The sequence below is a fragment of the Lemur catta genome, chromosome 10 (assembly GCF_020740605.2).
Source record: "Lemur catta isolate mLemCat1 chromosome 10, mLemCat1.pri, whole genome shotgun sequence".
Lineage (NCBI taxonomy): Eukaryota > Metazoa > Chordata > Mammalia > Primates > Lemuridae > Lemur > Lemur catta.
In genome coordinates this window covers 68,118,211-68,139,378 of record NC_059137.1, presented here as the reverse complement: position 1 = coordinate 68,139,378, position 21,168 = coordinate 68,118,211, and the positions used below count along the sequence as shown (strand labels likewise).

Sequence of the window (21,168 nt, the reverse complement as noted above, 5' to 3'; positions counted from 1 at the left end):
TAGATGTTCAGCAAGTTTTTATGGCTCCCGAACGAGAAGGAAAGCCTTAGAACCCAGACACAGATCCAAACCTGTGATCAGAGCATCTGTTCCAGTTATACTGAGCCGAGTGTCTTCAATTTCATAAGCAGCCAGGAGCAACGACTAGAGGCTAATTCTGAGAATAACACAATCCTTAGAAACACTCTCAGAGTTAGATATCTCTGAAATAAATAAAAGGTAGAGGGGCAAGCTGCCTGACTCCCACGCATTGGTAACATTTGGATAGAAAAACATTTACATTTACATATCTGTACCATGAAGTACTGACCACTTGTTCTGATAATGTGGTTGAACTCTATAGGTGAGGAGCTCAATACAGCATTCAAAAACCTACAAAGAGAGACAAGTCGGGCACTTTAGTACCAACAACTTCATCACAGAGGCTGACACCAAGAAAATTAGGCTGGTCATAGCCACTGGCACCAGCTGGAACCCACAGATGCAGCCACAAAGCAGGAACCACTGCTAGCCGTAGAAAAACATCCCAATGGTGAACCTTGCTGATAGGTGAAAAGCCACAGTTGTTTCTCTTCTGGGCCTAACTTTCTGATTCTATTCTGTAAGCTGACTTTGGCTTTGAAGGTCTGAATCACTGTCTTAGTAACGTACTGAACTTGCCCCCCAGCTATCCTGGCAGGAGGCAGCAAATTCGAATGCCTACAAACTCCAGCCAAGTAGCATAAACAAGTGATATGGATTGTTTGGGAACGGTGCAAGCTGAAGAGTGAGTGCCCTGTTAACAGGGGCAGTTCTTGCTTAGCCCCAGCTATTATTTTCTTGTAGGAATGTGGCACCAAATATTCCACTTGCCCATGAGAAGCTGGACATCTGGATTTTTTTATGTAAAATCTCCCACTTTTCAAAGGTTTACAAAAGAAGAAAAATTATTATTATAAAAATACATAAAATAGTTAAAATGATAAATTTTACATTAGGTATATTTTGCAACAAGAAAAAATAATAAAATTTTAAAAAGAAACAAAAAACATATAATGTCTTCCTTTCTTTTGGTTATGAGGTAGCTGAGGCTCCAGGAGGTTAAGCGATTTCTTTAAATAACACACAAGCTCTTGCAGAACTGAGACGCAAAGTGAATTATCCTGATAGCTATTCCAGTTTTTTTTCATCATCAGAGACAGTAATACTATACTATCATTTTTACAGCATTATTAGTTAAATAGGCTCATAGGGGGATATAGTTTTGGAAACTTGCCACTATTTATAAAATTGGTTTATGGAAAAATGCAATCTAAGACAAAACTGACAGATGCAAACAGGGCTGTTATCACAGACATGTTCCCTTTTTCACGTCCCCTTGTCCCCCAGCCACAAGGGCAAGGAAATACAGTGTGATCCTCAAGGGTGAATCTGCTCCCAACAATGGGATAATCATTTGACTTTGCATATGAGGAATTCATACATCTGTGTGCTCTGAGTGTGTTTGCACCCACATCAGCAGTCAACACAAGACTGAAATTGGGTCATTGACATGTTCAGGGAATAGCTATTAGCATAACCCTTAATTGGAATCCTATTTGTTGTTCTGTTGGCTTAGCATCCTCCCTGCGTTTTAATGTGAGCTGTCACTTGAAAAGATCGTTTGAGACCGGGATCCTGCAGAGAAACAAGAGTGTGCAATTCACACAAACTTGTAAAATTCAAATATAGAATTTTCTTCAGAGAGATGGTAATGAATGTGTCAAACTAAGGAAACTCCAGTTTAAGGAACAAATGATTAAAGGTGACCACAGAAGTTATAAGACGCCCAACAATTTCTCATAGCTGTTTACAACTTATAATCATTAGCCCAGTCTCTCAGTGATATGAGACATATATATGTTTATACATGTATGTATGTATGTATGTGCAGAAATATGCTATATGTGTTCTTATGACTATGAGCATTATAAATAATGATATGAGTATTTTATACATATGTGATACATACAGTGCTATTTATAATATATAAGACTCGGGGGATTTAGGAGCTCAATATCAAAGGAAGTGTTTCTACTTATAAAAGGTGATACCATACTTGAGAACTTCAATTTTCTTCTCCATCTTCCAAGGTTTACATTTGACAGTAGCAATCATTTGTCTTTTTTCATCTAACTTGGCCTTCAATCGTTCCAATTCCTCTTCATCAATTTCTTCTTCTTCTTCCCTTTAAAAGAAAAAAAAATCTTAATAAAGTTAAGCTTTGCTTGACTTTCAAACTTAAGGAAGATTGATATCAGATATTTATCCCATTTTTCAAAATTTGGCTGTATTTAGTCAGTGCTAAGACCTCATATAATCCTCATAAGCATTAGAACTGATATCTGAACACCAATGCAAGATTACTGGAATTATTATGACATTGAACAATAGTGTTTGCCTTCTGATTTCCTGGAACTAAGCTGTTCTTTTATGTCGAGAGCCTCAAACTCTCAGACAGGGAAAATCTATGAAAAGAATAATTACAGATCTATCAAGATATTTCCCTCTCCTCTGTTCCCTTGTATAACTTCCTCCACCAATTCTATACTTCATTTAAATACTTTATTTTTCAATAAGGACAATAAATTGGAGGTGAAGATGTCTTTGAAGTACCCATAAAAATTTTGTTAGCCCTGTCTCAAGAGAGAGAGAGAAAAAAATTGAAATAGGGAAAAATAAAAATCTATTTCTCAAAGGTAAGCTAATCTGTTAATTAAACTCACAACTTCAAGTGATAAAATTCAACTTGAAATATATTTAGTGGCAATGAATCCTTTGAAGAGACCTTCAAAGGAATTGGAGTTCCTTATTGAGCATGAAATGTATTTTCTCAATTCTATGTTCCTAGTATTACAAAAATACCATCAGGTCCAGGATTCAAAGACAACAAAATCTAAGCATTAGCAACATAATTGTAAATTGAAGAAGGCTACACCATATTGTAGAGATCAATTTTTTTGGCAATAGATTGTCTCAGCTATTAAGCTATTGTCTCTTAACTTCAAACACATTCTTCTAGACCTAATATTGTGGTGTTGGGACTGGGACTGGTGGGCTGGGCACCCGACTGATAAAGAAATTGTAATCCAATTCAGTCTTACTCAGAAACATGTTTTGTTCTGCACTAAGCTCATGACTAGACACAGTTGGAATATGATAAAAGCTATTTTTTAAAGTTCTAGCTGAGGAGCAGGAGGACACGTCCACAGTTTTACAGCCCACCCTACAAAATGGCTTTCAATTCCCTTTGCCACCAACCCATAGTTTTTAATTATGCCATGATTACCGAAACAAAAATTCATATGAACTCTTTAAAACAACACTTCCTACAGATGGTTTGTTTTTAGACAATTCAAATATTTTGCTTAGAATTATAATCCTAGTTCAAAAGAACTATGGAAGTACACTGTACTAGGACACAGCTCTGATTACCATTAGTTTGTTACTGTTTTAATTATTTGGTGTTCATTATATAAAAGCCTATGATGCTCTACAGCATGGCATAAAATACTTGAGTATTTTTTTCCTATTAATACATCTATATTCACTGAGGTTTTTTTAATTTGCCAATTACAATGGCATGTGGATTGGTTTGTCTAAGAGGAAAAGATATGTTTTAATAAAAATGATTAAAATTTTTTCCATGCAGATATAGAAATAACTCTAAATTATATAGATAATTGTTTCACTAAAATCTTTACAAAACTAGCAAAAATAAAAGAAAATAGATGCCAAGAAATTATCAATAATGGAGTCAATTAGAAAGCAAAAAAAGCTTTAAGATTAATAATTGAATTGCTTGATATTTTAAGCCTTTCAATTGCCCACCCTTTCAAAATAACTTGTGATATTTACATATAAGTACCTTAAAACTTGACATCACTTAACTTCCATTAAGAATCATATATAAAGCAGTATCTCATTTAATCTAGCATCATCAAAGAATGAAACAGATGTATTTGATGTGTGGATTTGCCATGTAATTAAACCTATAATTATTTTTAGAAATCATGTAATGGAAACCTTTCTGACACTAATTAAACACTGTGTCTGTTTAGCCTATCAAATTCAGATTCTTTTAAAATTCATATGAAGTGTCTTTAATAATCCCTCTTCTAATTATCTCTCTGAGAATAGTTTTCATTTCTCTGAGACACTAAAACACTTTGTTTGCACTTCTCTGGCACGTATATCCTGTCTTATTTCATAATAATTTATATCTAAGTGGCCTCTCTCTTACTATTAATATATTATGGACTTTCAGAGATTGCAGACGTATTCACATCCAAGTGTCCCAAAGAAATTGGCAAAGACTACCTTCCACAGAAGTGGACCTGGATAAATAATTATTGAATAAATATATATGTACAGAACTTTTCTGGGTGACTCAGGGTTATCATCACAAACCCAGTCCTCAAAGTATACTAAAATATGAACAATGCCCTCTAAGATTATCATAGCTTGGAAAGACATTTATTCCTACAATAAATGATTCATAACTGTCTATTTTTAAGTGGTTTTTGTCAATTGTTGATTTCTCTAGGTGGATCATACTGTGCTACGGGGTATAGTTGTTGACAGATAAGTTACCTTCAAATACGCAAGTAATGAAACTATTACTCTCTCTAGCATTACAGGGATCCTGCTTTTCTAGAACCACTCAAAGAAAGGGCTAATCATATTAAAAGGCTATAGTATAGGCATGCTTCATCTAAAATTTCAGGCTAATCTGTGCAAGAATGACTTTCTATCTTAAGTTTGATTTATTTAAACAACAGTTGTTAGGAAAAAGAAGGCATAATATGCTGAATTTCACACTGCTATGAATATTTTACTTATTCACTTAAAACTGGGTCAGCAAAAGCCTGTAATATTACTGGAAATACTCCAAAATGTCTAACAAGGCAGTGTTTCTTAACTGTCTCCAAAGATAGTTAGCATTACAACCCTGGTTTTAGTTGGTTTCAAATGTTGTGTCAGTGCAAGGGAAATTCCCTGAGGCATTGTTTGAACATTTAAATAAAAAAGACCTTGAATTAATTAACCTAAATAAATGTGCCCTGATTTGCCTACGAATCTTCCTCAAAATATATTTGCTAATACATTTTCTTAAAAAAAATGCGTATCTTGAAAATGAACAATAGAAAGTAGACCCTAAAATAGAAAATAGAGCTATCAATCATCACAAACAATTTATGATACAATTTAGAAAATGTATCACCACAAATTGTGGCAATAATAATATGATTTGCAAAACCTGTGGGAATGAAATTTGGTGATGTGAAAGAGTGGGAGGTAAGAAGGCACAAGTGCCTGTGGATTTCTCAAAATCAGAATGAAAGTGGGCCCAGCGAAGGAGAGACACTATCACAGAGACGGGACCCAGCTGCTTCACATGGCACCATTTCCTAGAGATTGAGCAGGTGACAAGAGGGCCCCAAGCAGACACAAGAAGGCAGAAAAATTCTTGCCCAATTCACTTTTTTAGAAGGATTTTTCTGAGGCATAAATGGAAAAGAAAAGCAAATTTTGGAACATAACCTATATAATGCACACATGTCTATTGGTGATAGTTTCTCAATGAAATGCCACTGTGGAAAGCTTTGCTAATAAGGAACTATTACTACATAATAATAGAACTAACAATCATAATAATACATGGGATTTCAAATTGTGTTTCATCTTTTTTCTGAAAGGAATAAAGCATAAAAATACTTGAAAAGAAGATATAAATAAAAAATACCAAAGTCAAAATTTAAAAGCAAGTGATGTCTTGATAATCAAAAGAGAAAGAAGAGGAGCTTGAGGAGGAAGTGGAGGAGGAGGAAAAGGAAAAAGAGGAAGAGAAAGACAGGAGGAGGAAAATTCAAAACTTAAACTAAAACAAGAAATGGATGGGAATATTCTATTATTCTAAAGGCAACTATCATCTGTTAATACCAAGTTTCTCCACCCGACAAAATTTTCATACAGTTGTTTTTAATAACAATCATTTATAAGGAGTAATATAAATAGTTAGAGCTATTGAGTACTGAAGTATATCATTTGGGGAGGACATATGAGAAAGTTCTTCATCACTTAAAGTTTTAGAGTGTTTGGAGGAGATTCCACCACCTCATGGTGATTCACATGGCCCTACTATCTGTGAGCTGTGGAATAGGTTGGCTGTCTCTTTAATCCTTTCTAGTGGGTCTAGGGCTTCTATTATTAGATGTGTTTTACATGCATACTTTTCCTACTTGCCTGCTGTCTGCAAATTTCCAAAAAAATTGCAAAGCAAAGACAAGAAAATTATTTTCTTGGATTTTTCCTAAAGAGCATTTAATATATTATTTCTCACAAAGTCAGTGTTCAGGAAAATGTTGTCCTGGTGGAACTGAATGATGCTGGGTTTTATTAAAAAAGAAATGACAACCCAAATCCTTTGTAACAGAGGCCAAAACACTTTCTTTCTGTAAAGGGCCAAATAGTAAATATTGTAGGCTTTGAGTGCTACATTACTCTGTCTCATATTCATCTTTTGTTTATATTAATGACCCTTTAAAACTAATAAAAACCATTACTAGCTCTTGGGCTGGATTTAGCCATAGTTTGCCAACTCCTGCTCTGTAAGGTAAAGTAATATGAGTTCATTATTTAGGAGTTTCTACTTAACCTAAATAACAATTAATGGTATAATTTTAAGCTAACTATATTATCTTCATGACCTATGACAGTTTAGATCTTTCATAAGAGAATTTCTCATGGTCCATTTTTAATATATATTCATTTTTAATTCTATTTTAATTATGAAAATATGTTTAAGTGGAGAAAAATGGCAGCATCAGATTAAGGCTGTCTTTCTAAAAGTAGTTTTGACTGCTAATTTTAAAGTCACAGAGTGTCTGAAAAGTGTGGTCTTCTTTCAGCGTTGAAGCTTTTGAATGAGTAACACTTTCAGATATATCTGAACTAACTTACGCTCCTCTCTTCAACCTCCTCCTTCTCTCTTTTTCTCTTGCCTTCCTTGTTTCTTCATCCTCTGGTTCAGGTTCTGGGTCATCCTCATTGATGACATCTCTGGTCCGTTTCCTCTTTGGTCTCAAGCTCTCCCTTCGAGGTAGTTTATCTTCCTCCTCTTCCTCTTCGCCTAAACACAACAGTTGATGATTCAGTGGGCGATACCAGAAAGTGTTCTCTGTCACTACCAATTTTTATTCTTACTTGTTCATAACTAGTATCACACATCTGACACCACAATCTAACTAACATTTCTCCACATCACAATAAGATGCATCATGAAATATATATTTCATTGCCTTTCATTTAAATAAATTTATCTAGATTTTTACTTCCTTTGTGGTTCATCTACTCAAATATGTGCGTGTAGATCCCCAAATTTTAATAGTCCCTATAGTTCCAGTCTTCATTTACTTAGGTAACTAATTGGGTTGGAATTTAGTATCATACCATGAACTCTAAGACCATTCAAATCAAGTCCACGTTTAGAGGTTACTATTCCAACATGTAATTGTTGAGTGATTAATCGCTATGCATTTATTATCACTTCTATCTTAGAATGAAGGACAGGAATGACAAAAAAAATACTACAAAGTAGAATAATTTTAGAGAAATTCATTCAGCCCTTGACATTTTTCTCAATTCAAATTTTCTTCATTCTTGATTCCAAATATTTATTTCTTTTATTTCCTAAATTTTCTTGTTACTTCCTTAAAAAAAAGGGCCAGGCATGGTGGCTCATGCTTGTAATTCTAGCACTTTGGGAGGCCAAGGCAGGAAGATCACTTGAGCCCAGAAGTTTGAGACCAGCCTGAGCAACATAGCAAGACCTTATCTCTACAAAAAATAGGAAAATTAGCCAGACATAATAGCATGCACCTGTAGTACCAGCTACCAGGGAAGCTGAGGCAGTGAGGCAGGATTGCTTGAACCCAGGAGTTTGAGGTTGCAATGAGCTATCATGATGCCACTGCACTCTAGTCTGGGCAATAGAGTGAGACTTTGTCTAAAAAGAAAAGAAAAGAAAAGAAGAGGAGAGGAGAGGAAAGGAAAGGAAAGGTAAAATACACATTTGCTTGATCATTCTATCCTTTATGAATAGAAATAGATAACATAAATTTAATGTAAAATGGAGACTAATGGCAGCATTATTTTGTTTTATTCACCAAACTAATAATTAATGCCTACTATGTCTGCAACTTCTTAGGAAGATTCCAGGTAAAGAATAGAGAAATAATTCAGTCCCTTCCTTCACAAGGTCTGTAACATACATTCCTGCTTCGCTTTCATTTCTCTTGCTCCTTAATGTCTTTTGCCATTTAGAATAAACTGTGATTCAAAAAATCAGATATTACTCACAGTTATTACTATCCTCTTAAATAGAAGCTACTGTAGGAGGAAAATGTACTTCAATGGAAAACTATGAATTGTCTGTAGCATACCTGTTTGTGTTATCTGATTGTGATTTATGGCAGCTCTTTTACACTCCAAAAATTTTAGATATTTATTAACTAGCAATTCAAAACACTTCTTATCTGTAGACATTGAGAGATTCAATGGAGAGATAAGCCCCCTTCCAAAAAATGTTCTGCCTCCATTTCCACAATCATTTTAATAACTATGATCTATAAATGTCTGTTCTTTAGGTTTCCCTTTGAATGGATTATAACATCTCACAAGTTTCTTCATTAGTCAAATACATTCTTTTTACATATGTGTTAGTCATAATTTTATTTTTTTAATTATCTTTTAATACCACTTATCAAAACTTTTTTTTTTTGAGACACAGTCTTGCTCTGTTCCCAGGGCTAGAATGCATAGCATCAGCCTAGCTCACAGCAACCTCAAACTCCTGGGCTCAAGTGATCCTCCTGCCTCAGCCTCCCAAGTAGCTGGGACTACAGGTGGGAGCTGCTACCACGCCTGGCTAACTTTTTTCTATTTTTGGTAGAGACAGGGTCTCTCTCTTGCTCAGGCTGGTCTGGAACTCTTGAGCTCAAGTGATCCTTCCGCTCAGCCTCCCATAGTGCTAGAATTATAAGCGTGAGCCACCGCGCCTGGCCATATCAAAACTTTTTAATTGGTATTTCAGGTATAAGATCTAAATATTATCTATATTACTAAATAACAGATAAATGGGGATAATTTTTCTAACTGGGCTTTGATAACTATACATACTTTTTCATTCAAACTAAGAATGACTTTCTGCTTGTTAAGTATTGTGGCAAATGTTATTTGAACATTCTGAAAATTTGCCCAGCTTTGATTAGTCATATTAGTTACTAATTACAGAAAGGACAAGAGTCTGAGAGGGGATGAGAAACAATTTCTCCCAATAAAACCTCAAGCAGCTACTTAGTACTCTGATTTCAGTATTTTTTGTATTGAGAATAAACTACTGGGATGACATCAGCAAGATGGCAGAATAGGAAGCCCTGGGCCCTTTTTGCCTCCAGGAACACAAAGGTTCAACAACAATATAGAGACAAATTCTCTTTGTGAGAAATCCAGAAACCAATTGAAAGGTGCCTGCACCCTGGGTAAGCACAAAATCAGCAACGTAGCTGGTAGGAAAACCTGAGACCCGCTCTCATCATAATCTCTCACTCTGACACCACCATACAATTAGGAGGAAACCATCAACTCCCAGTTTTCCCCTGGGGAGGGAAGGAAAAGACTGGAGAGTCCGAATTAAAAGGATTTGTTCTATAAAATTTGGAATCAGTCAAAGGCTGCACTCAATGATACAGAAGATCACATGTGGACACAAGGCTGCAGGTTCCCCACCCCATATGTCCACCATTCTGATTTTTCTGAGGGTTGCCTATGGGACTGGTTTCTTTCTCTCCAGAATCTGAGTACTAACAGGAAAATATCCCTGGTTGGGAGATAAGGAGAGCAAAGAGAGCAGTTAGGATAATATGCTACCACTCACAATAGCCACTCCCCAAGCTTAGCCCAGAGTGAAAAGATAATAAACCCCAAATCTAAACTTCTCCCTGGGGGAAGAAAAGAGTTGGACAGTGCATCCAACATTTCAACACTTGGAGGGTCTGTTTTGAGAAACTGGCTTCTGTCTCACCTGTCTACCAAAGAGCCAATGGGACTCAGAATATTCTAGATGCCTCAGGACCATAAGGAGCAAAGGTGAAGGTTTGTACTAGATTGCATTCTGTCACCAGAGTCCCACTCCCAGCTCAGCACAACATGGCAAGACTTCCAGCCCCTGACTTACCCCTGGAAAGGGAAAAAGAAGACTAAAATATATATCCAGTGTTCAGACTTTTCAGGAAAATGCCTAAGGGAATGGCCAGTCTCAGAGCATGAACAAGACCCAGCATACTTTTGACGCCTGGGAACCACTGAGAACCAAAAAAAAAGGAGAGAGAGAGAGAGTGCTCAGGACATGCTGCTGCCCCAGAAGATGTGTTACTGCAGATAGACACCAAAGGAAGGGAGATATTATGAGTTATTGGAGGGCGGGGGGGAGGAGAAAAACTCTCAAATCCCTCTAATTGAGAAGAATTTACATACAGATGTCCAGAGAAGATACATACACAGGGAAGTTTTGAAAGACCCAAGAATCTCTAGCCTGACAGATTAGTGAGAATCTTTTCCTGTACAAGGCTGGTACATGAAGACTGGGAGAGGTGTGTTTTGTGACCACAATGGAATGAAACTAGAAATCAACAGCTGAAGGAAAACTGGAAAACTCACAAATAGCTAAAAATTAAACAATACATTCTTAAACAATATATAAGTCAAAGAAGAAATCAAAAGGGAAATTAGAAAATATCTTGAGAGAAATAAAAATGAATACACAACATACTAAAACTTATGTGATGCAGTAAAGCAGTACTAAGAGGGAAATTTATAGTAATAAATACCTATGTTATAGAAGAAGAAAACTGTTAAGTAAACCACCTAACTTTACACCTCAAGAAACTAGAAAAAGAAGAACAAACTAAGCCCAAAGTTAGCGGAAGAGAAATAACAAAGATTAGAGCAGAAATAAATAAAATAAGAACTAGAAACACAATAGAAAAATTAATAAAACTAAGAGTTGGTTTTCTGAACATTGACAAAGTTGTCAGAACTTTAGCCAGACTAAGAAAAAAGAGAGAACATACAAAGAAATATAATAAGAAATGAAAGAGACGTGACAACTGATATCACAGAAATAAAAGGTTCATATGAGACTATTACGAACAATTAAATAACAACAAATTGGATAACCTAAAAGAAATGGATAAATTCATAGAGACATACCATTTACCAAGAATAAATCGTGAAAAAACAAAAAATCTGAACAGACCTATAACTAGTAAGAAGATTAAATCAATAATCGAAAACGTCCCAACAAGAAAAGTCCAGGAACTGATGTCTTTACTAGTGAAGTCTACCAAACATTTAAAGAAGAATTACCGCCAATCTTTCTCAAACTCTTCACTAAAATTGAAAAGGAAGGAACACTTCCAAACTCATTATATGAGGCTAGCATTACCCTGATACCAAAGCCAGCAAAGACACTACAAAAAAAGAAAACTACTAGTCAATATTCCTGATGAGCCTAGATGCAAAATTTCTCAACAAAATACCAGCAAATCAAATTCAAATAATATACCATGACCAAATGAGATTTATCCCTGGGATGCAAGTACGGTTCAACATTAAAAAATCAAATAATATGATACACCACATTAACAGAACAAAGGATAAAAATCACACAATCATCTCAATAGGTACAGAAATACCATTTGACAAAATTGAACATCCTTTCATACAAAAACATTAAACAAACTAGAAATAGAAGGAAATTACCTAAACATAATAAAGACTATATAAGAAAAGCCCAGAACTAATATTATGTTCAACAGTGAAAAATCGAAAACTTTTTCTCTAACATCAGGGAAAAAGCAAGGATGCTCACTTTTTGCCACTTCTATTCAACGTAGTACTGGAAGTCCTAACCAGAAAAATTAGGCAAGAAAAAGGAAAAAAAAAAAGGCATCCAAATCAGAAAAGAGGAAGTAAAATATTTGTTTGCAGATGACATGATCTTATCTGTAGACAACCCTAAAGACTCCACAAAAATCCATTAGAGCAAATAAGTGAATTCAGTAAAATTGCAGAAGACAAAATCAACATACAAAAATCAGTTGCATTTCTATATACTAACAACGAATTATCAGAAAAGGAAATTAAGAAAAAATTCCTTTTATAACAGCATGAAAAAGAATAAAATATGTAGGAATAAACTTAACCCAGGAGATGAAAGACTTATACACTGAAAACCATAAGACATTGATAAAATAAAGAAGACACAAATAAATGGAAATACATACTATATTCATGGATTAGAAGACTTAATATGATTAAAATGTCCATACTATTCAAAGCATTCTACAGATTCAAAGCAATTCCTATCAAAATTCCAGTGGCATTTTCGTACAGAAATAGAAAAAAATAATCCTAAAAGTCATATGGAACCACAAAAGATTCCAAATAGCCAAAACAATATTAAGAGAAAGAACAAAGCTGGTGGCATTATACTACCTGATTTCAAAATATTTCACAAATGTATAGTAATTAAAACAGTATGGTACTGGCATAAAAATAATATAGACCAATGGAACAGAACAAAGAGCCCATATTTATGCAGTTAACTGATCTTTTATAAGGTTGCCAAGAATACACAATGGGGAAAGAATAGTCTCTTCAAAAAATAGTGTTGAGAAAACTGGATATCTATATGCAAAAAAAATAAATAAATTGGACCCTTATTTTAAACCATACACAAAAATCAACTCAAAATGAATTAAAGACTTATAGGTAAGACATCAAACTGTAGAACTAGAAGAAAACATAAAGACAGAGCTTCATGATACTGGTCTTAGTAATGATTTCTTGAATATGACACCAAAAGTACAGGCAACAAAAGCAAAAATAGATAGGTGGGACCTTATCAAACTAAAACGTTTCTAACACAACAAAGGAAACAATCAGAGTGAAAGGCAACCTATAGAATGAGAGTAAATATTTGCAAACCATGTATTTTATAAAGAGTTAATATCCAATATATATATAAGAAATTCCTACAACTCAAAAGCAAAATAGCAATAATAATAACTCAATTTAAAAATGGGCAAAGGACTTGAATAGATGTTTCTCCAAAGAAGATGTACAAATGGGCAAAAAGTATATGAAAAGATGCTTGACATCATTAATCAACAGGGAAATGCAAATCAAAACCACAGTGAGATGATCCACTCATATCTGTTAGGATGGCTATTGTCAAAAATACAAAATGCAACAAGTGTTGGCAAGTACGGGGAGAAATTGGGACCCTTGTACAATATTGATGGGAATGTAAAATAGTGCAGCTGCTATAGAAAACAGTATGGAAGTTCTTCAAAAAATTGAAAATAGAACGACCATATGATCCAGCAGTCTGACTCTCAGAAATTTATCTAAAAGAATTGAAATTAGGATCATGACAAAATATTTTTACTCCATGTTGATTGTAGCATTATAATAGCCAAGATGTGGGAACAACCTAAATGTTCATCAACAGATGAATAGATAAAGAAAATGTGGTATATACACACAATGTGATATTATTTAGACTTTAAAATGCAGGAAATCCTGCCATATGTGGACAATATGAATGAACTTCAAGGACATTGTGCTAAGCGAAATAAGTCACTCACAGAAGAACAGATACTGTGTGATTCCAAGTATATGAGGTATCTAAACTAGTCAAACTCATAGAAAGATAGAGGAGAATGGTGGTTGCTAGTGGCCAAGGGGAGAGAAAAATGGAGAGTTTTTATTCAATGGATATAAAATTACAATTATCCAAGAAGAATAAGTTCTAGAGATCTGCTCTAAACATTGTACCTATAGTTAACAGTACTATACTGTATTAATACACTCAAAAATGTATTGACAGTAGATCTCATGTTAAGTGTTCTTATCACAATAAAAAATTAAAGATATTGAAGACCTAACACTATTAACCAACTTAACCTAATTAACATTTATAGAACACTCTACATAACAATAGCACATTTAGTGCACATCAACTATTCAGCAGAATAAATTATATTCTAGGCCATTAAAACAAGTGTCAATACATTTAAGAGGGTTGGCTTCATACAAAGCATGATTTCAACCACAGTGGAATTAAATTTTAAAGTGGCTCTTAAAATTTTTTAAAGAGTAATTATAGATGTATGATGGGGATGGGAGGTGGGCGAGGAGAGAGGGGGAAGCCAGAAATAAAGTAGTTTGAAGTCAATAAAAAAAATCTAAACTATTAAACTTGCATAGTTTTACCACGGACAAAATGTGTGTCATTAAATTTAGCTCTCACCATTTAGAAACAAAAAGCCGTCTTTAGTCTTTGTCTAGTTTCCAAACATGCAAACTCCAAAAAAATGAACATTTTATGGTTGCCTACTAAATGCACATTTGTGTACAAATCCTATCTTTTGGAATGGATTCAATTCACTATTCAAGTCATGAAACTCATGATCTGTGTGAGACTCTGGGCTGTTTTCATTTAGGAGGCATCAAATTAATGAAAACAATCGGCACTGTGAACATTCATTTGCTGCCACATTGTGATCAGGGTATTAAATTGATAGCATCGATGTCCCTATATTGAACTCCTCTTTGTTCTTTTTTTCTCTTTCTTTCTTTTTCTTTTTTTTTTTTTTTTTTTTTGAGATGAGGTCTCACTCTGTCATTCAGGCAGGAGTGCAGTGGCATGATCATAGCCCACTGCAGCCTCGAAATCCTGGGCTCAAGTGATCCTCCCATCTCAGCCTCCCAAGCAGCTAGGACTATAGGTATGCATCAACTATGCCTGGCTAATTTCTTTTTTTTTAATTTATTTTTTGTAGAGACAGGGTCTCACTATATTGTCCAGGCTGGTCTCTAACTCCTGGCCTCAAGCAATTCTCTCACCTTGGCCTCCCCCAGTGCTGGGATTACAAGAGTGAGCCACAGTACCCAACCCGAGCTCTTCTTTAGATGCTGTTCTTTCTTTCATTTTTGGTAAAATCAAAGCTTTTGCTCATATAATGGTCTTTCTCATGTTCTTGAGTGGTCTGGGTGCCTAGAAAAAGGGCACAATTCAGTCTCTTGAGCTGAGCCTACAGAAAGGAAAAGCCGCAGAGCAATTTGGACAAAATACCCATGATTTGGTACAAAAGACCACATTTATTCATTTTCATTGAACCACCTGGTTGGTTCACTCAAAATAGCCAATCTGTCCTATTATATAGACTCAGTCTTGGAGAAAAGCTTTTAGAGTCAAAGGCTTTTTGGGGGGAAATAGGAGAAAACTTAAAAAGCAAAATTTCCTAGACCACCATATAATTGATGATGGGCAACTTATCAATGGGGTGTGTATGTATGTCCCAGCTGAATAGAAGCTAGAATGGGGATTCTATTTGCTGGATTGATCCCTTTTGTGAGACCATCAGAAATTATCTACACATCTACACCTGTGGTAGCTCAGGCCCACAAGCTAAGAGGATGAATTCTCTGAGTTTACTGCTGTTTCACAGAAAACATATCCCACGAGGGCCCAGCACCACTTACTTGAGCTTTCCTCAGTGTCGTCTTCTTTTTCCTCCACTTGGATTTGTACTATTAAAGAAAGAAAAAAAAAAGTATAGCAATTATTTAAATGCCGTACCAATTGTTAGTAACTGGTTTTTACTTTTATTATTTTCCTCATCATGTTTTTGTGCAGTTAATAAAAATATATTTCAATAAGCATGTCAAAATGAGCATTACTTATTAAAGATATACAGCTACAGCATACTATACAATACTATGTAAAGATTCTTCTGTTTCATTGCCTTCCAGGATTGGCAGAACATATGAGCTACAAGCCTATCAGCTCACTTCAAAATAACTTCAACCAAAACAAATTCTGTATTACAGTAGGTAGACTTGGGGTTTGTTGGGTCATTTCATTTTACAAAAAATTGAATTTTTAAGTAAAGCTGTAGCCACATGTCCAAATCAATTAGGTTATTATAACCAAATTAACTACTTAAAACTTGAGAATAATTCATTCCAACCAGTTTGCCAGGCATCCAAAAGTCTTTAGAAAAAAGCTTAAAGTCTGAACTTTTCTATTTTAATCATTTTTATAGGTATTATATTGATATAGCCTAAATTTCCCAATATATGATTCCCCTTGACAGAGTGAAGACAGGCGATTTTACAGTTCTTTCCAAGACAAAGGACACATCTTCTGTTTATTCCTCACCCTATATTTCTACAGAATCTTGTTTTTCATTTTTCTTCATTTTTATAAAGTCATATAAAGGCTTTATAAAATTTTTAATGACACAGTAATATGGAAAAAATACATTAATTGGCAGATTTTTTGCCCTTGTCAACCTAATGTCCATTCACCACAGGTTTAGACACTCGAGCTTGTCTTGGTAAAAATTAGAGTAGACGATTTCTTAAAAACCAAACTCATTTCTAAAATATTAATTTTATCATATTTTTATTTAAGTTGGAATGGCATATGTCCAAAAAAGCAAAGATGACAAACAATGTTGCCATGAAAAGACGAAACAATCTCTGGTTTTGTTTCTGCTCACACACTGTCAAGGGTTATTATTCAGAACTTGATAGGCATATTGAAAAGGCAACACATGCCAAGAGTGTAAATTTCATTCACAAAGCAGATTATTGTAAAACCACATTTTCGCTTTCAAACAGCATCTGCATAAAAATTTTTAGGATGCAAAAATGTTATCACTCAACATCAGCCACAGAATGTGAAAATAAATGTTCTTTTGTTCAGAGTGGACATATGCCTTCTGTTGCTGGTTGTAACTTGATCCAGACAGAACAAAGATCTTTATGTCACTACTGAGAGTTTGCAATAATGAAGGCAGACACTTCTAAGAAGATATTCCACATTCTACAATAGGTCATGGTATTTTATTTGCAATTAATGCCACCATAAGCTTCTTTAGTCAAAGAAGAATTCCCTGGGAAGGCATTTTAATGATATAAGATTAGCCTTGGAGTGGGGTCTTATCAGTTATGTAAAACACAGAAACAGCTGAGGACAAATAGCAAATGCTCACCCACAGCCTATTTTACAACATGCATAGTCAAAGCAAATTTAAAACAAAATTTTGCACAGTATCTTATACTGATATGTAATGACCAATTCACTAGAATGTGATTAAGTAAATTAAATAAAATAGGAAAACCTACTTAATGAACAAAAATAGAAACAAATCTTTAGGAAGGATCATATATGATAAAAACAGTAGAATCAGAATTAAGCCAAGGAGATAAGCAACAATTCAGTTTTCTCTAATAACCAGGGGAGAATAACAGTAGGACTGGTATCATGGATCATCTTCTCTGGCACAGAAGGGATAGTTGTAAATGATCATTAAATAAAATCTAAAAATCCATAAGGGAAGCCATTCCCTGCAGTGGCGAATACAGAATTAAAACAGAGCTCTGATTTCTAAGTGATGCCATGAAGAGTGCTGCAGAAATAACCCATTCCCTCCACTTGAGTTGGCTTCCCAATCATGATGCTGGTCTGAGCGTGATCATCTCCACATGTCATTAGGTGCCTCCTTTGCTCAACAACAATCCTTTGGCCATGGTACAGTCATTTTTTATAGCCATCGTGATAACACTTGTTTTGTTCTTGATTCATCAGCAAAGGCATCATCAGCATCAAGAACTAAACAGCAGCACCATGACCAGGAGATTTAAGACTCTATCACTATCCCCAGACCAAGTTTGATTTTAATGTAATATTATTTGGCCTGAAAAGTAATTATCAACACTGATCTGTATCTCCTTCAACTCAAGGCAATGCTAAGGAACCAAGCTAAGAACCCCCTCAAAGACAAAATCCTGTGCAAAGGAAGAACTCAGAATGCTTGAATGGGAGCTACAGACTGTCTTTCCTTTCTCCATCTTTGAGATGGCCTGTTGCCATCGCTTCTCTCAGCAATCCCTAGTAGCTTATTCCCAATCATATGATCCCTCATGCTCTGGCTGCTTCCCAATGCCTATTGATCATGCACTTTAAAAATAACCTTCTCTCCTGTAGAGTGCTGGGAGGATAGTGAAAGAAGAGGAGGGGAAGTCTGTCAAAATGTTGGAGGCAGCAAGCAAAACAGCAGTGAAGTATGCGTATTTAAGAGAGAAATATGCAGTGGGAGCAGATGAACTCCTAGGCAACCCAGATCTTCATTTCATGCAAATAGACTCAGTAATTTAAAACAGCAAAAGGAAACAACAGCAAAATGTCCCATTTCAGAGGCATTGGAGTGGTTCAGAAAAGTGGATGTTGTTTCTATTTTAATCTATAGCGCTGAAAGTGGTTTATGGTTCTTCAGGATCACACAATAGCCAAGGCGCCAGAAGAGTTGAATGGTATCACCTGTTCTGCTGATCCACATTTTGCTCTTGAAGCAACATCTGTAACATCAGGTTATTATTTTGGAAATTGAAAATTAATTTATTCAAATAGCACTGATTGTGTGCTCACAAAGGTATACAGAGCGAATGCTCTGGGATAAGAGTTTGTAGATTGTGAAAGAATATACCACTGCCTTTATTGGATCTTGCTATTTGATGGAAAAGAATGACTTTCTAACAGTAAGGTTCGAGATTAGATATGAATATCTTAGCCAGCTTACTCCAGCTATAGCAGAAATCTATTAGATATGTTTACTAGGCTTTTTTGTGTGTTTCTTCTCAGGATTCCTTTTTGTGTGTGAAGAAATCAGCCCTTCTCATACAAATGGGGTGTCTTTTAACTCAGACCAAACTTCCTTGACAAGGATGTTAATTATGGCATGACAAGCACATTTCCAAATCTTAGCTAATAAATCCATGTCACCCTTGTCAGGTGTGACATGGGATGTGAAAGAAAGAGAATAATCAAAGGAGAACCTGAAGGTTTTTGGCCTGGGCAACTGGAAGGACGGAATTGCAAGAAATGAAGATGAGAGACCAGAGGGAGAATAGCTTAGGTGGGAGATATTCAAGATCATGAGTTTAATTTGATGTGGTGGATTTCAGATACCTATTAGAGATTCAAACATGATGTTAATTAGAGCCTGGAGTTCAGAAGAAAGGTCTGGGCTAGAAATACAAATTTGGGAATTATTAACATATAGATGATATTTAAAGCCATAAGACCAGGTGAGATCACCAAGGAAATGAGCATGAACAAAACAGAAAAAGGAGACTCCAAAATTGAGAGGACAGGGAGAAGAACCAACCAAAGTGACAGAGTGAACAATCAGTTAACCAGAAGGAAGATAAGAGATTGTAGAAGGTAAGTGATGTGCATCAAAGAGATGTATCAGAGGCTGCTAAGTCAAGTATGGTGAGAACTTAAAATGGACCACTGGGGTTGACAATATGGAGATCAATGATAATCTTTGCAGGAATAGATTTGATGAAGTTTGTAGACAAAAGCATGAATTTGTGTGGCTTCAAGAGAGAATGGGCAATGAGGAATAGAATGCTAGTTTTGCTAGTTAGAATGTTCTTATATGCTGATAGGAAAGATCCAATGAGAAAGAGAAATTGATGATGCAGGTTATAAAATGAACCCCCCATAATGTTATGCAAACAATGCAAGTTAGATTATTAATTCCTTAATTTCATAGTTGCTTTTGCTTTTGTTCCTGGGCTGTGCTTCTCTGACTGAGACTTTGTTAAAAGACTGAGCAACTTACGAATATACCCCCTTGCTTATATTTGGGTCCACTGTATACCAATTCAAAAGTCTGAAACTAAAGGATGGGAAATGGGAGAAGAAAAGAAAGAGAAAGAGGAATGGAAGGAATAAAGAGAGCAAGAGAAGAGTTTACAAAAGAAAGGAAAGTAAAAGGATAAAAATGGGGTGAGAATTACAGTAAACGATAAAGGAAAAGAATAAATATAAAGCTAAATATAAAGGAAGCAAAAATTTGGATTTTTGTCTTTGCTACCTGTTATAAATAGATGTTTTCTATTATATAAATTGTATTAAATATATGTGTAACCTCAGTTTAACAAAAATTAGACCATCTTCAGCTTATCTATACTATCAACATTTTGTTTAAACAAAAAGGTGAAGGTGAGGACCTAGAAAATGTGAATAAAATAAAGGTACTTTTTAAAAACATGGTGTATTCCAAAGAAAAATTTGTCATGTTCTGTAAGGAAGGAGAATTGTGAGCCCCTTAATAAAAACATGAAATCTCTTCTCTGAGCGCTGGGGAGGGAATAAGAGACAAGAATGAAAACAGACCAGTGAAACTATAAAAAATAAGCTATGATTTAAAAATTAAAATCTCTTTAAAATTCAGCATCCTTATGAATAGACCCTGTGTGATTTTATGCTCTGAAAATTCTATGTCTGAAGCCATCCACTGCCCCTCACATTGTTAAGTTTGGATTATAGCAATTTTAATGATGATGGTGATGCATATTATAATATGGAGAAAATTATACATATGTATGCATATGTGTGTGTGCATGTGTGTAGAAGCTATACCCAAGGACAACATTTAGATTCTCTGCTTTTCTAAAAACCAAACAAAAAATAAATAAATCCAAATTTCAAAAGGAATGATAAATTTAACCATAAAGAAGACTAAAGAATTATCCAACAGGGAGCCACTTAGATGCCCGATTGAGTTACCAAACCACATTCAGGTAATCATCTCCATATAGAGATTGGTCCACCTCTCTGCTTCCATTCATTTATGATGAACACTGCTAGTGAATGTGAAGTAGGGAACAGAAGCCACTGTCTACAAAATTGAATAAAAATGATGGGGTGCAATTCTTTTTACTCTAGAATAATATCTACTCAAGACAGTAAATCGGACTCCGGTTAACAAAGCAGCTACTTTTCCTTTTGCTACTTTTAGGTAAGAACAAGGAGATGCTCACAGCATTTGTTTATAACAATCTCAAGTCCTTCAAATGACAGAATGAAGCATGATATTTCAGAAGCCATTGCATGAGGAGAAGAATTATTTAGTTCTTTTATCAATCAAATACTTTAATAAATCTGTAAACTGTAAAACATTTTAAAAAATATTAGGAATAGGAAACAGAGAATGAGATCAT

The 21,168-nt window shown here is 35.0% G+C and overlaps 1 protein-coding gene across 1 annotated transcript in view; it reads right to left on the bottom strand.

Moving 5' to 3' along the window:
• TMC1 (transmembrane channel like 1) overlaps positions 1–21,168 on the bottom strand; it is a 154,970-nt gene that overhangs the window by 106,353 nt on the left and 27,449 nt on the right. Inside the window, exons 2-4 of the mRNA XM_045562137.1 lie at positions 15,631–15,678; positions 6,982–7,144; positions 2,078–2,206 (exon numbers count right to left, since the gene is read on the bottom strand). Coding sequence (XP_045418093.1) covers positions 2,078–2,206; positions 6,982–7,144; positions 15,631–15,678 — 340 coding nt within the window. The remainder of the gene's footprint in view (positions 1–2,077; positions 2,207–6,981; positions 7,145–15,630; positions 15,679–21,168) is intronic.